The sequence below is a fragment of the Mytilus californianus genome, unplaced genomic scaffold (assembly GCF_021869535.1).
Source record: "Mytilus californianus isolate M0D057914Y unplaced genomic scaffold, xbMytCali1.0.p SCAF_4, whole genome shotgun sequence".
Classification (NCBI taxonomy): Eukaryota; Metazoa; Mollusca; class Bivalvia; order Mytilida; family Mytilidae; genus Mytilus; species Mytilus californianus.
Genome location: NW_026262690.1, coordinates 105,821,688 through 105,835,338, shown reverse-complemented (window position 1 = coordinate 105,835,338; position 13,651 = coordinate 105,821,688). Strand labels below are relative to the sequence as shown.

The window sequence follows — 13,651 nt, the reverse complement described above, 5'->3', positions numbered from 1 at the left end:
TTGTTTTCAAATTCACCAAAAACTTGCTACATAGCAAGAATACGCCATGTTTGCCAGCTTTTACATAAATAAAAAAAAACTTAAATGTCACTGGTACATCCATATGAAATAAAGTCTGCTGCTGCCAAAAATCAAGATTACAAACTATGTTTCTAAAAGTAGATTACAACAATACTGAACTCTGAAAAATTTTAAAAAGCGGGGAAATTTCATAAACATCTCGCAAAACCAAACGCTAAAGCACATCAAATAGCAGAACGAATGGAAAACAACCGTCATATTCTTAACTTGGTAAAGGCATTATCTTAATTTTCTCATAATAACCCTCCCAGTTTTTTTCAAGTATTCTTACTCTGAAAGGAAAATATGAAAGAAAAATCATTTGAAACTTTACAAATTATCGGCATGAAAATGATTGACATTTTTGTCACAGACTTCATATGTTTATTTGACAATAAAGATTATTATATTAAAACAATTGTTATGATAAATAAAAGAAATTCCAGTTATGATAAAAAAAAAAAAAAAGGAGATGAGACATTGTTTTATGTTAATTACAATACATTGCCTAACATATTAACATATGGAATCATTAATGTCAACATGTTTTAAGCAATAGCAAAATACCAAAAATGATCAGTATTGAAGATTCTTATCTTGTTAGATATATGTATAAATTGTGCGGTTTTATACACATTGATATTGTAAAATATCAGCCTCGAACCACAATGTAAATCTCTCTGGTGTCGATTGCGTATTTTTTTTTAAACACAGAAAGACAGTCGCAATCAAAATCAAGGAGTAAACAAAGACTCATAAAACCAAAGTGCATTTACAACAACAGTTAAAATACATAAAAAGAAACAACACCAACTCGACTAAAAACCGGGAATGAATTCATATGCTTCTAAAGGGTAAACAATTCCCTAGAGAAAATCCGATAAACTGCTTACTTTGCTTCATTTTTGTTGTTTTTCCCTTCACTTCAATAGTTTTTTGATAGACGAAAGTAAGCTTGATACTTTTCCTCAGTCATTTTCAAGTCGCTAAAAAGTCCTGCTCAGCAGAGTGATATAGTCGAAGAGAAAAACCATAAGTTTTTATATGTAGCCAGCTAAACAAGGATTATAATAATATAGTCACGGAATTATCCAACCTATTTTTGGATACCAATTGTACTCAGATGCACATGTGTCAAAATTTCTCTAATGATAGAGGTCAACACTGAATCAGCGATGTCTGCACAAGATACAAAATATAAAAAAAATAAAAAAGAGTCATCAACATGTCACAATATACCATACTATACTTACTTAGTTTATAAGTTTTCAATTCCCAATATTTTTTGAAACAAAATGCATTCAGATTAAAAAGATAAACCACACCAAATCGACTGCTACAGCTATACCTAAAGAAACAACTATTTTTGATATATATGGATAAGGTGCGCACTAAAAAGTAAGTATTTATTAAAAAAGTAAATGACAAACATCAGTACAATAATAGTACTAATAAAATCGGTACAATTACAATACTGACAAATTAAGTACTGAAACATTACTGACAAAATCAGTACAGAAACATTACTGACAAAATCAGTACTGAAACATTACTGACGAAGTCAGTACTGAACTAGTACTGACAAAATCAGTACTGAAACAATACTGACAAAATCAGTACTGAAACAGTACTGTCAAAATCAGTACTGAAACAGTACTGACGAAATCAGTACTGAAAAAAACAGTACTGAATTTATAGAATTAGTTACGGTACAGTTATTGTATAATAATGAACAGTACTGAAATAATAGAAAGTATAACATTACAAGTTTTTAGTCTTGCCGAACAGTACTGATATGTACGAGGGTAGAAATGTACCAAAAAAACGTTGGTAAATTCTTGGTAGTGTATACGTTGTTGTGAGATTTAGAATATTTTAATCAGGGCACTCCCGATTAGGTATATGTAGATCGCTTTGGACGGACCAAACTATATTAATGTAACTGATAATTCTCTCTGCACATTTAAATAAATATTCAAGGTTACCGATGATAATTTGAAATAGTACAGTTTTGATTTATACGCACGTTTTCGTGAGCCATTTTTATCTATAAATTTATTTAATTAAAAGAATTTCGATGTTACAACAAAATGATCACCTATTTTTTTTTAAATTGAGCTAACGCAAAATATTAAAAATTATATAACGGCGATTCAGTTATTTTGCCACCATATTCCTCCCCAAATACTAAAAAAAAAAATCCTGTCTCAAACCCGCACTTCTGTTTTATCCTTTTTTTCCCCATGTTTTTTTTCATACTTACAACGGTGAACCCTTGAGGCCAAACAAAACTCTTGTGAAGATCAAAAGATTAAAATTACATAATGCTAATCTTTTAATAACCGTGAATTTAACCACGCCTTTACCAGGTGGTGTCAGTATAATTCACATGCATTGTATTTACACAGTACTAGACTGAATCAAGAATTTGTATAGTAAGACAAATCCTCGACTGAAGTAATAGGTGAGAATACAAACGCATTTTTATTACACTATCAGTTATATATGTTTGTTCAACATATCCGTCGGAAAAAAAATCATAAAAACATTCTATTGTATGATTTACTTTTATTACTATAATCATATCAGAAATCCTTAAAATATAAAAGGTGCATTTTAATTTTAAAAGTTGCACGGCTGATCACTTTTCTTTCTGAATTATTAGTTGGTTAATAGCTACGCCAAAAGTCGTCGATGCGCTTTAAATCGCGTTATAAGATGGTTAACGAACAAGACTTAAAATGAGATTAATCCACTCCCGGCATGCAAAAAGACTTAAACTACGTCACAGAAGTCAGGAAGTTCGAATAAATAAAATTATTAATTCCCAATTTTCTTCTTTATTAGTGTTCATATCCAGATAAAACTTGGTGAATATGTTTTTTATGGTATTATGAACATATTAAGATGATAAGTAAAAAATCGTGAATTTTCCCTTTAAGTACCATTTGCACTACTCCATTTGTACTTCAGGCTTTTCCTTGTAAAAAAAATCAGAAACAAGCTGTGTGGGTCTAAAGGTTATTTCATCATTATTGATGTAGATATTCAAATGAAATGACACTTACATGTAGTGCACATGCACTAGTCCTGTCTATACAAGTGATTGGTAAAGCACCTGTCTCTACATTTCTATAAATATCAATATAACACCTAAAATAAAGAATATGATGGGCCTAGACAATTATACAAAACTATGGCAATTTCCATTAACTGAAGAAATGGCTACCACTTAAGATCCTTTTTTTTTTTACGATAAAGACTAATCTAGCCAACTGACCAAAACAAAAAGAAGCTAAACAAAAGATTCCCGACTAATTTTTCCTTTATACTAATCGAAAACATAATAATTAATCAATATGTAATGTACAGTTCTAGATACCTAAATAAACTAGCAGACTACAAATTATAATATTTGTAAATAAAATATATTTGATATAAAAATAAGAAGATTTGGTATGATTGCCAATGAGACAATTAACTTTCCACCAGAGACCAAATGACGTAGGAGTTAACAACTATAGGTCACTATATGACCTTCAACAATGAGCAAAACCCATATCGCACATCAAACTATATTCTAATATATTCTGATAACTAAACATAAAACATTAATTTAATGCAAAAACATTAAAATATGGTCTACTAAAGTTGTACTGTAATCATTTTGAACTATAAAGGTACAAACACTATATAGACTTGTTAGTACTTTTTTGGAGGACTGTTACATCTAAAAATATACTAAAAAAAGATGCAGTTATTATTCATTGCACAAGTGCAATATGGTTTGTCACGGTACCTGTTTACAAGTACAACACAATAAAAGTACAAAATTGGTACTTCAAACTTATATAAAAATAAGGAGATGAGGTATGATTGTCAATAAGACAACTATCCACCAAAGCTCAAATAAATTGGATGTAAGCAATTATAGGCAACCGTAGGGCTTTCAACAATGAGAAAAAAACGTACCGTATAAAAAAATATGAAACAATTCAATTGAGAAAACTAACAGCCTAATTTATAACAAAACAATTTACGAAAAAAACAAATATGACACATGAACCAACGAAAACCACTGAACTACAGGCTCCTGACTTGGGACAGGCACATAAAGAATGTGGCAGGGTTAAACTTGTTTGTGAGGGCTCAACCCTCCCCTAACCTGGGACAGTGGTGTAACAGCACAACATAAGAACAAACTATAAAAATCAGTTGAAAAAGGCTTAACTCATCAGATCGATAGAATGCAGAAAAACATCAAACATAAACACAAACACAGACCGGACGTGACAGGGTATTTATCCATCCCTCATCCCTTAAAACAAAAAGGACACTAAGTACAGATCTGAGAGTACTCAGTACAAATATGTTAACTTATTTTACCAAACTGGTGCTGCATTTATATTTGGATATATTTTCAATACCTAAAATTTAAAGTACATTTCTGAAAAAAATACACATGCAGTAGCTGTAAACCTCATGTTGTAAAGAACATTCTATTCTATTTCATTGATCAGACTGATTTCTTGGTTTTCCCCATAAAAAAAACATGGCCTTTGCCTGTTTACAAAAAATGCCAAATCTTCTAAAACTTACATTTATTTGATTAGAATGGTTTGAATCCTTACAGATTTGCTTCATCACATGTTAAATTTTTTTTCACAACTCAGATAAATTTTTAAGAGTAGTTTTCCTTTGTAAATTTAGAAAGGTGGTAGCAAGGGAGACATAAGGTTTTTTGTCAAAAAGAAACTTTAATTATTTTCCCCTTTTAACATAATTCCATTGGGAACATTAAATAAAATAAGGCAATCAAGTTTCCTTTTTACAATGCACATATTCTTATTGCCAACAAATGTGGATTCTAATAGATTCGTGCAAAACATCCATTAAAGTCAAGCTTTCTTTAGCGAAATAAAAATTCCACTTGAAAATCATCACAGCCTTGAAATGTCTTATTTCTATCAAGAGTGCAATGGAAGAAACAAACGATAAAAGTACAGCGTATATTCTGAGCTTTCTTCATTAACCACTAATCGAATAAAAGCCAAGTTTATTAGATAGTTTAATCTATAATAGCTAGCTAAAAACAGTTCAATTGATATATGAGGGTCACATGTATTACTTCATTAAGTTGCTCCACGAGAATATAATTCCAGGCTTTGGTAACTGTATTTTCTTCATCGGAAGAATATTAAAAAGCACTGCTTAATCAACTCTCTGACTGATGTATACGACCTGTCACAAATATGTTATCTTATTCTATCATAATAAAAAAGAATCCTTCATTTGTTTTCAAGTATTTTGTTTTGGGGTTTTCTTAATAAATTGAGTTTTGAATTAACTTGGCCTACATTTAATGCTGATTTATATCACATGGTTAAGAGACATAATTATTTTTTATTGTTTTTTTATATAAATTTTTAAGGTTTCAATAACAAAAATTTGACTTTATTTTTTTTACCAATTTTCATGAAACTTTCATCATTCAACTCAGAAACATGTGTAGTTTCTTGTGATATTTTTCATAGTTTTGAAAGAATCTCATTTTTCAAGAGTTCATAAGTTAAGCATGAACTGAAAATTTTGAAGGGACAAGTTACTCTCTATCATCTATGTATCAACATTGTGAAGTCAAAAATTAAGTAAACAATTGAATTCTGAATTGACAATTTCAATTTCAAAAAGGTTCTGGGTAACAGTATTAAAAGAAAAACAAATTACAAATTTCATAAAAAATTATTATTATATTATTATCCCTTAACTCCTACAATATCAATTTATTAATTTACAATGGAAATTTCAGAAAATCCTCAGGTCTTGATGCCATATATTTTACACATATTGCAAAGAGCAGACTTCTTTTTCAGCCATCAGTTGAAATAATCTTCACAAGTTTATGAAGTCTTCTATGATTTATGATTTATGATTTAAGAATTTTTCTTTTTTTTTTTTTTAAACAGAATAATACAACAGAAAGTTCAGTGGCAATAGATGTCAATAAACTGATGGAAAGAATATCATTGTTAGAGAAAGAAAACAAAGAGGTTAGTTAGTTATACTAAGAAAATCAATTCCGGCAAAATTTTATGGAATAGCCTAGGAAAAAGGTAGAGAGTTACAAAATATCAAGAGAAAGGGAACATCATTGAAATAAAACTGAATGATTTGTCCCCCTTCTGACAGAGGTGCACTGGTTTGTTGCAGTAAAGAGTTAATGATAAGAAGGTTTACTCCAACTAACATACATATTATAGTTAATCTGTATGTTTTCATTTCCATGAATACAGACTTTTCATTTATTGATTGCTATATTAAACCTCAATTAGGGTACCAAATGGTTTTAGTATTTAGTAGTCTGCTCTATCATTGTTAAGCTCTGAATTACAGGAAACCAGTCAAGTCCCAATAAAAAGGAATGTTATTTGTAGCAACCAAGGATTTATAACTTAACATATATGTCCTTGTATCAACAGACAATTTAAGAGATTCATGGCTTCATTTATTTTCTGCTTTTAAAAATTACAAATCAAAACAACCAAATTAATTTGTTTTTCATACACATTTTATTCACTTAAATCTTCCATTAAAAGGAGAAAACTAGTAATCCATTTCAATCAAAGTAATTGACACATTTTATGAAACAACCCACATATTATTTAGTCACTAAGCTAAGTAGTCAGTGCTTGGTACTGGTAAGAATTAAATCCAAATCTTTTTTGATTGTTTTTTTTTCACAAATATGATTAAGTTGCAACTCTTGAACAAGGTTTAGATCTGGAATGAGTTCCAATGTTTTGTTTTATATCATTCTTGTTTTGATGTTCCCCAACATTTTTTATGCCCACCTTAGATTTTACCTCGAGGGGCATATTGTTGTCTGATCTGTGCGTTAGTCTGTTCCATATCAGGTTAAAGTATTGTAGTCACATCACCTTATTACTTAGTAGATATGTTTATTATGAAAGAAATTTGAAATAAAATATATAACAAAGTAAGGTACTTTGACCTTGCTTGATTTCATGGTTCATCGAACATGGAAATGTGATAGAATGAGCAGGACATGTTTTTATTTGATTTCCTTAAAGTTTTGGTCCAAATTTTTTTTAATAAATGTAAAAATAGGTAGATGTGTTTTGATTGCTGTTGTGACAACAATTCACCAGAGTCCAAATGACTTGGATGTAAGCAACATAAAGGTTATTTCAGAAATGTGTTATGCAAGCTGAAAGTCGTAAAGGCTTTATAGAATTAAATCTGTTAGAGGTGTAGAACCAGAATTTTGGTTGAGGGGCTCAACTCTGAAATAGAATTGGACATATTTTTCATTCCTTTATTTTTATTTTTTTTATTTTGATATTATGGTGCACACCCTGGATTCTGGGATTTTGGTTAAGTAAAGAGGGACCTGCATGAGTATATATTTCTTCTTAAATTTGATTCAGTTGTTATTTTTACAACCAGAGAGTTCCGTACAAAAAAATCATAGTAATGCAAGTTAATATGATACAGTGTCTTCAGTACTATTAAAATTTCAGTTATATAAAAAAAATTGTAGATTCAGCAAAACTTTCACTTTATTTGTCATATTTTTTTATCAGTGAGTACAATACAAGAAAACCTTGTAATACAATTTATTCCCAGCTCATGTAGCACTACTATCAAATTGCAGGCGATAAAAATAAAGTGTACAATTCTGTGATATGTCCTTCAGTTTTCATATTTATCATTACAAGAAAACATTGAAATGCTATTACGAGTTCAGTCATTACTTTTCATAATCATCTCTGTCAATTTTTTAAAGCCAAAACAATGTGTGAAAAACACATGCTGCTGAATTGATAAATAATTTCAAAATTCATTGTACTCAAATTACTTCTAGATTTATATGGGAATTTTGAAAATTTATCAACTTGTCAGCACTACACAATAAGAATTTTTACTATTAGAGAAGTCATTTTATCTGCTCGTCAGAATTGGATATTGGTGCATATTAACTTGTTGTCTAATTTCAATGATTATAATAAACTTTACAGATGGAGCATTGTTTATTATTAAATTAAAATTTAAGGACTCAATTTGATATCACGAGATAACGAATTCTCACTCAATTTGAAACCTATAAATATTAGTATGATTTGAATCAAACCAGTAGTGGAACGCTACAAGGTAGATTGTTTCAGAAAAATCTTTTAAATTTTCAATTTAAGAAGTTTTTTTTTAAAAGAAGTGGATTGAGTATGGATTTTTAACATGTAAAGACTATATTAAAAAAGGACATGTAAGCAAATTCAAAATCACACTGTTATCTACTCAATGTCAGTGTCTACGAGTCAGGAACCTGTCGTGTTATTTTAGATTTTGTTTTCCTGTCATATATCATTTATAAGATAATTTTGACTTAAATTAGGCTATAAGTTTCATTTTATTAATTTTCCTCATTTTGTTTATTGGGGAGCACATGTCTATACCTTTTCATTAAGATTGGAGTCTTTGCTCATTATCTACGAATTATGTCTAATTATTCGTTTATAAGTGGTTAAGTTTCTTGAAATAATGGATTTGGAGTGAAAAGTTCCTGTTTAAAGAATTTCATATCAAATTTGATCTTTGTTTTTTACATCAATAAAACATCAAATGCAGGTGTTGCTTAAATTGCCTGTCAGTACAGGTGCTCGCGTTAAGAATTTAATATGTATCACATGTGATGAGTGTCTTGGTCCATTGATTGTATATTTCTCAGAATGCCATGTAATTACCTAGACAAACACTTAATTACATAATATAAATAAACATAAGATATTCTCAGTGTATGATAAAGTAATTAAGGAACCTTTCTCACGACATCTTCCCCCTGGAATCTGGAAGTTTGCCCTCATCATCAAAATTTATACTTTACAATTTCAAAGATGTAGTAAACACTGCCAAGATTTATTAGAAGTTTTGAGCTGATGTATTCATCCTGAATTACTCTCAAATAGAAGTAGACTTTTTATTCCCCCATGAATATGAAATCAATTTATGTATACCACTTTGAGCATCATCTTTAAAGACTGTTATATTATTTTTTTTTTCTGTCATTTTCTGTGAGCAGTTTGAATTCTAGTGCTGTATTTTAAGGACTGCATTGTGATTTTTTTCTTCATATAACCATATTTTGAATCAGAGCTGAAATATTGAAAAAGTTGCAGTTTTATTGTATCAATATAAATTATAAGTTTTTCTGCAGGTTGAAATTGTAAAACTGCCTTGAGTCACGCAATGTGAACAAGTCAAAAAGATTTATATTATTTTGTGCAAAAAGAAAATTTCATAACATCTAAAAATAAAAGATGATGTGGTGTATACCTCAATGAGGCAGCAACCTCGCAGCACAAATAATTTATAGATCAACATACTGTGTTCAACAAACAACAGCTTACTTTCGAGGATACTTTATTTCATGATTTGTCCTTTCAAGTTGGCTTCACAGAGATTTATTATCTTGATTTCTTTATGTCAACATAAGGGATGACACAAAATTTACATTATCGTGACGATTTATATTCTCGTAATTTTTTTACAGGGGAAACTAAAAAAAAATACATTGATTGCAAAAATTAGTTGGTTTACAGTATGTCAAGCTCTAAATCTGAAAAAAAGATGTGAATAACTTAAATTAATAGAAAAATAGAGGGTTGAAGATTTTGAAAATGAATATCCTGGCCTAGTAAGAACTGAAAATGAACAACCTTGCATAAGACAGGATGAAAATGAATATACTGCAAATCAAAATGCCGTAAACACTTTTATATAAAAGTGAAAATAAGGCAAAAGATGTGAATAACTTAAATAAAAAGTTAGAGGGTTGAAGATTTTGAAAATGAATATCCTGGCCTAGTAAGAACTGAAAATGAACAACCTTGCATAAGACAGGATGAAAATGAATATACTGCAAATCAAAATGCCGTAAACACTTTTATATAAAAGTGAAAATAAGGCAAAAGATGTGAATAACTTAAATAAAAAGTTAGAGGGTTGAAGATTTTGAAAATGAATATCCTGGCCTAGTAAGAACTGAAAATGAACAACCTTGCATAAGACAGGATGAAAATGAATATGCTGCAAACAAAATGCTGTAAACACTTTTATATAAAAGTGAAAATAAAGCAAAGCTGCCATGATCTTGTTGTCTTACTAGTCCCGCAATGATACCATCTGCTTGGTAAGGTTAAAATGATAGTTTCCAATTTATGAATTATGTAATCATGCTGAAACTAAGGTTTGTTCTTTAGGCAAAGTTGACCTCAGATGGCTTAGGCTGATATTATTGGGTACATTTGATTTTTATCCACAGGTTTTATATTTTTTGTTTTCCAAAAAATTGTGACAATTAATGGAAATTCTATATGTTAGGTTGTTTAGTAAAGTTAGGATTTTTGTTAAATATAATGTGCATCTCTTACATACTGCTTGAAGCATCTCAGCAGTTTTTAGTTTTCTAATTAACGAGGACTTGAGTGTAACACAGCACTGAGTCATTCCAAAACTGTACTTGAACATGTTAAATGTCTTTAAGGGTTTTTAGACTAAAGTGCAATTATCTAACTCAGTAGTTAGCACTGTAACAAACAATTTCTTAAGTCTCTCTAACTATGGTACGACAGATGATGTTATGAAAATAGACTTCTTAAGGTACCAATCAATAGAATGTCTTCAACAAAATGTGTAAAATAATTGAGGAGATAATAAGTAGTATTAGACAAAGCAGTATGTTTTTTGTACTGTAATTTGTAATTCATCAATTCCTTATAGATTTCAAGGTTGTTCTATGTCCAAGGTTGAATTGCAATCATCTCCAATGGTTTCAAAGGACAATTTTTTAAGGTTTTGAACAAGTAAAGCTCAGCAGTATATCTGGTTTTTTTTATGTTACAGTTTATCTGTATAGCTGATTTAGCTTTTAGGTTCTTTTCATGTTACAATTTGTGTGATAGTTATCTCCCATGTCACATATTGTGTGATAGTTATCTCCCATGTCACAGATTGTGTGAGTTATCTCCCATGTTACAGATTGTGTGACAGTTATCTCCTATATCACAGATTGTGTAACAGTTATCTCCCATATCACAGATTGTGTGACAGTTATCTCCCATGTCACAGATTGTGACAGTTATCTCCCATGTCACAGATTGTGTAACAACTATCTCCCATGTCACAAATTGTGTGACAGTTATCTCCCATGTCACAGATTGTGTGACAGTTATCTCCCATGTCACAGATGGTCAGACAGTTATCTCCCATTCAGGTGTTTACTGTGAAAGTGGGAGAAGTCTGTATTATTTTCATGATTTTTTTTTGGTAACCAGATATAAAGGTACAAATTTTGAGAAAACAGTATGCTTTAAAACATGGCAGCTTTCTTCAACAGGGTAATGCACAATTGCAAATGATGTAAAAAGAATGTTAACGATTTTGGATACAGTATAAATTTTTTGTATATGGATTTTTTTATTTTTTTTTTTTTGTCTTATTGCTTATTGGGGGTTATATATTTACCAGATACCCTTCATGAAAGTCATCATTAATTTAGCTGTCAGGCCTGACAAAACAGCCAAATATAAAGGCCCTTTATCATAAATTTAAAGTGTCCTATAATTGTAGCCTATAGGCTGTAAACCGTTATGAATTCCAAATATTATATACATTCAGTAAGTAAAACCTCTCTGATTCTTTTCATTTTATAAATGTATTCAGATCTCATTGATTACACTTAGAATGTTATGCATTTAACGTTGTGTTAATACTGTGGATTAATTATTATTCGTAGGATAACAATTTTGTTGATTTCATTGGTTGATTAAGCTATGTAAACCACATGTTTAAGTGTTCAAAGAAGTACAAACTTTTTATAGGCTTGTATAAAAACTTTGAAAAACTATGAAATCAAATTTCCACGAAAAATTGGTATTGGATCTACGAAGATAAATGAATCAACAGTATGTTGTTGTGAACTAAATTTGATCTAAACATAATGAAGGTTAAGACACATATTCTCACAGGTCAATGTTAAACCCATAGGTACTCAGAAAAGGAAATAGCAAAAAATCTGTTACTGAATAAGTTTGAGTCTAAGGATAGATTTATTTTGTTAGCATATAAAAACATAAAAACAATTTATAATTTGTGTCAATCAGGAAAAATATTTTTTCTCCTTTACAATAACCAGAATTCACTAAAAATGCCAAATTTTTATTTTCATTGATTTTTTTAAGTCATTTTGACCTATTGTGAACATCCATCTGTTTTAGAAATAAATCCCCCCCCCCCCCCCCCCATAAATAAATATAAAAGATAAAGTTCTATAAAATAGAATTCAGCTGATTGAAGAATATTTATCTTGTGAAGGTGATTTGTACAACAGCCAAGTTTTGAATAATGTTGGTCTGGTCATTTGTTTTGCCTCCATGATGAGCCATGTTCAATCAAGTCTGGGGTGTAACTTCAGATAAAATATGTTTTTATCTGATGCCAGAATTAACAGGTTAACATGCCACTAAAAACTTTACATAAACCAATTACAAACTATTAGCAATAATTACATTGTCTGTTAGGTTGAAATAATAAAATGACTGCCAAAGTGATTAAAACTGCACATGAAGTATTATATATGCCAGATCCAAGATTTTTCTGTCAAGTAAATGGCAGGAAAAATGATAAAAAAAAAAAAATTGTTGGCAGCAATTGCTAAATTTTTAAAAAGTTTATTTTAGCTGCACCACATTACTGTTCAGCTAACAGTGGCAGTGCCAGGATTTTAAAAACAGGGTGCCCCTAGCTAGGCCAGCTTGAACTGAGTGGTGTACTGAAAGGTTTTTTTTCCTAAGAAGGCGAAACAACAGTCTAAAAGCTGAGAAATGGAATAAAAAACACAAGTTTTTAACTCAGAAAATTGGGAGGGGGAGGGGGGGGTGGCGGGAGTTTCAGGCTACCTTCCTCTTCCCACTCTCATTCCTTATATTATTAACTAAATTTTTCAAAATTGCTCTGAACGTATTGGCATATTTAAAAATGATATGTTATATTGAGGCTACCTTTTTACATATAAAGTCACATTAGAACAGACGACTTTTTTGTCTAATTTTCCTTTCTTCATTTTTTTGCACTCGTTCCTCTGCACTTTGCCCTGAAAATGAAGGAGCTTTAACATTTTTGAAAAATATTTTGATATCTAAAAATACCATATTGATATTCTGTTCATGGTGGCCTTGTCTGCATTACTCAAGCAATAGATTTTAAGTTCATTGCTGTCTTTGTGCAATATTTGTATAGAGAAATTGTATACTTAATTGACAACATAAACCTTCAAATGTAATCTGCTGCTTGATTTTCTATTAGTTGATTAAATTCCCAAGCCGTAGCTTCTATTTCTTTAGTAATGCTGAAAATTGATTAAGAATTTTTTTTTAGTTTTCTTTGTTCAATTGTAACAATTGCAGCATCTTTGTGTTTTAAGCCAGTTGATGATAAGCTGTATGTGGGATAACTGTCAGTACTACAAATTTCTATGATTTCTCTTCAATGTTTCTTCGATAGCTGGAAATGAGAT

General features: G+C 30.2%; 1 protein-coding gene across 1 annotated transcript in view; it reads left to right on the top strand.

The window, feature by feature from the left end:
* Positions 1-13,651, top strand: part of LOC127737176 (serine/threonine-protein kinase Nek9-like) — a 168,030-nt gene that overhangs the window by 143,138 nt on the left and 11,241 nt on the right. The window contains exon 22 of the mRNA XM_052247707.1: positions 6,027-6,110. Coding sequence (XP_052103667.1) covers positions 6,027-6,110 — 84 coding nt within the window. The remainder of the gene's footprint in view (positions 1-6,026; positions 6,111-13,651) is intronic.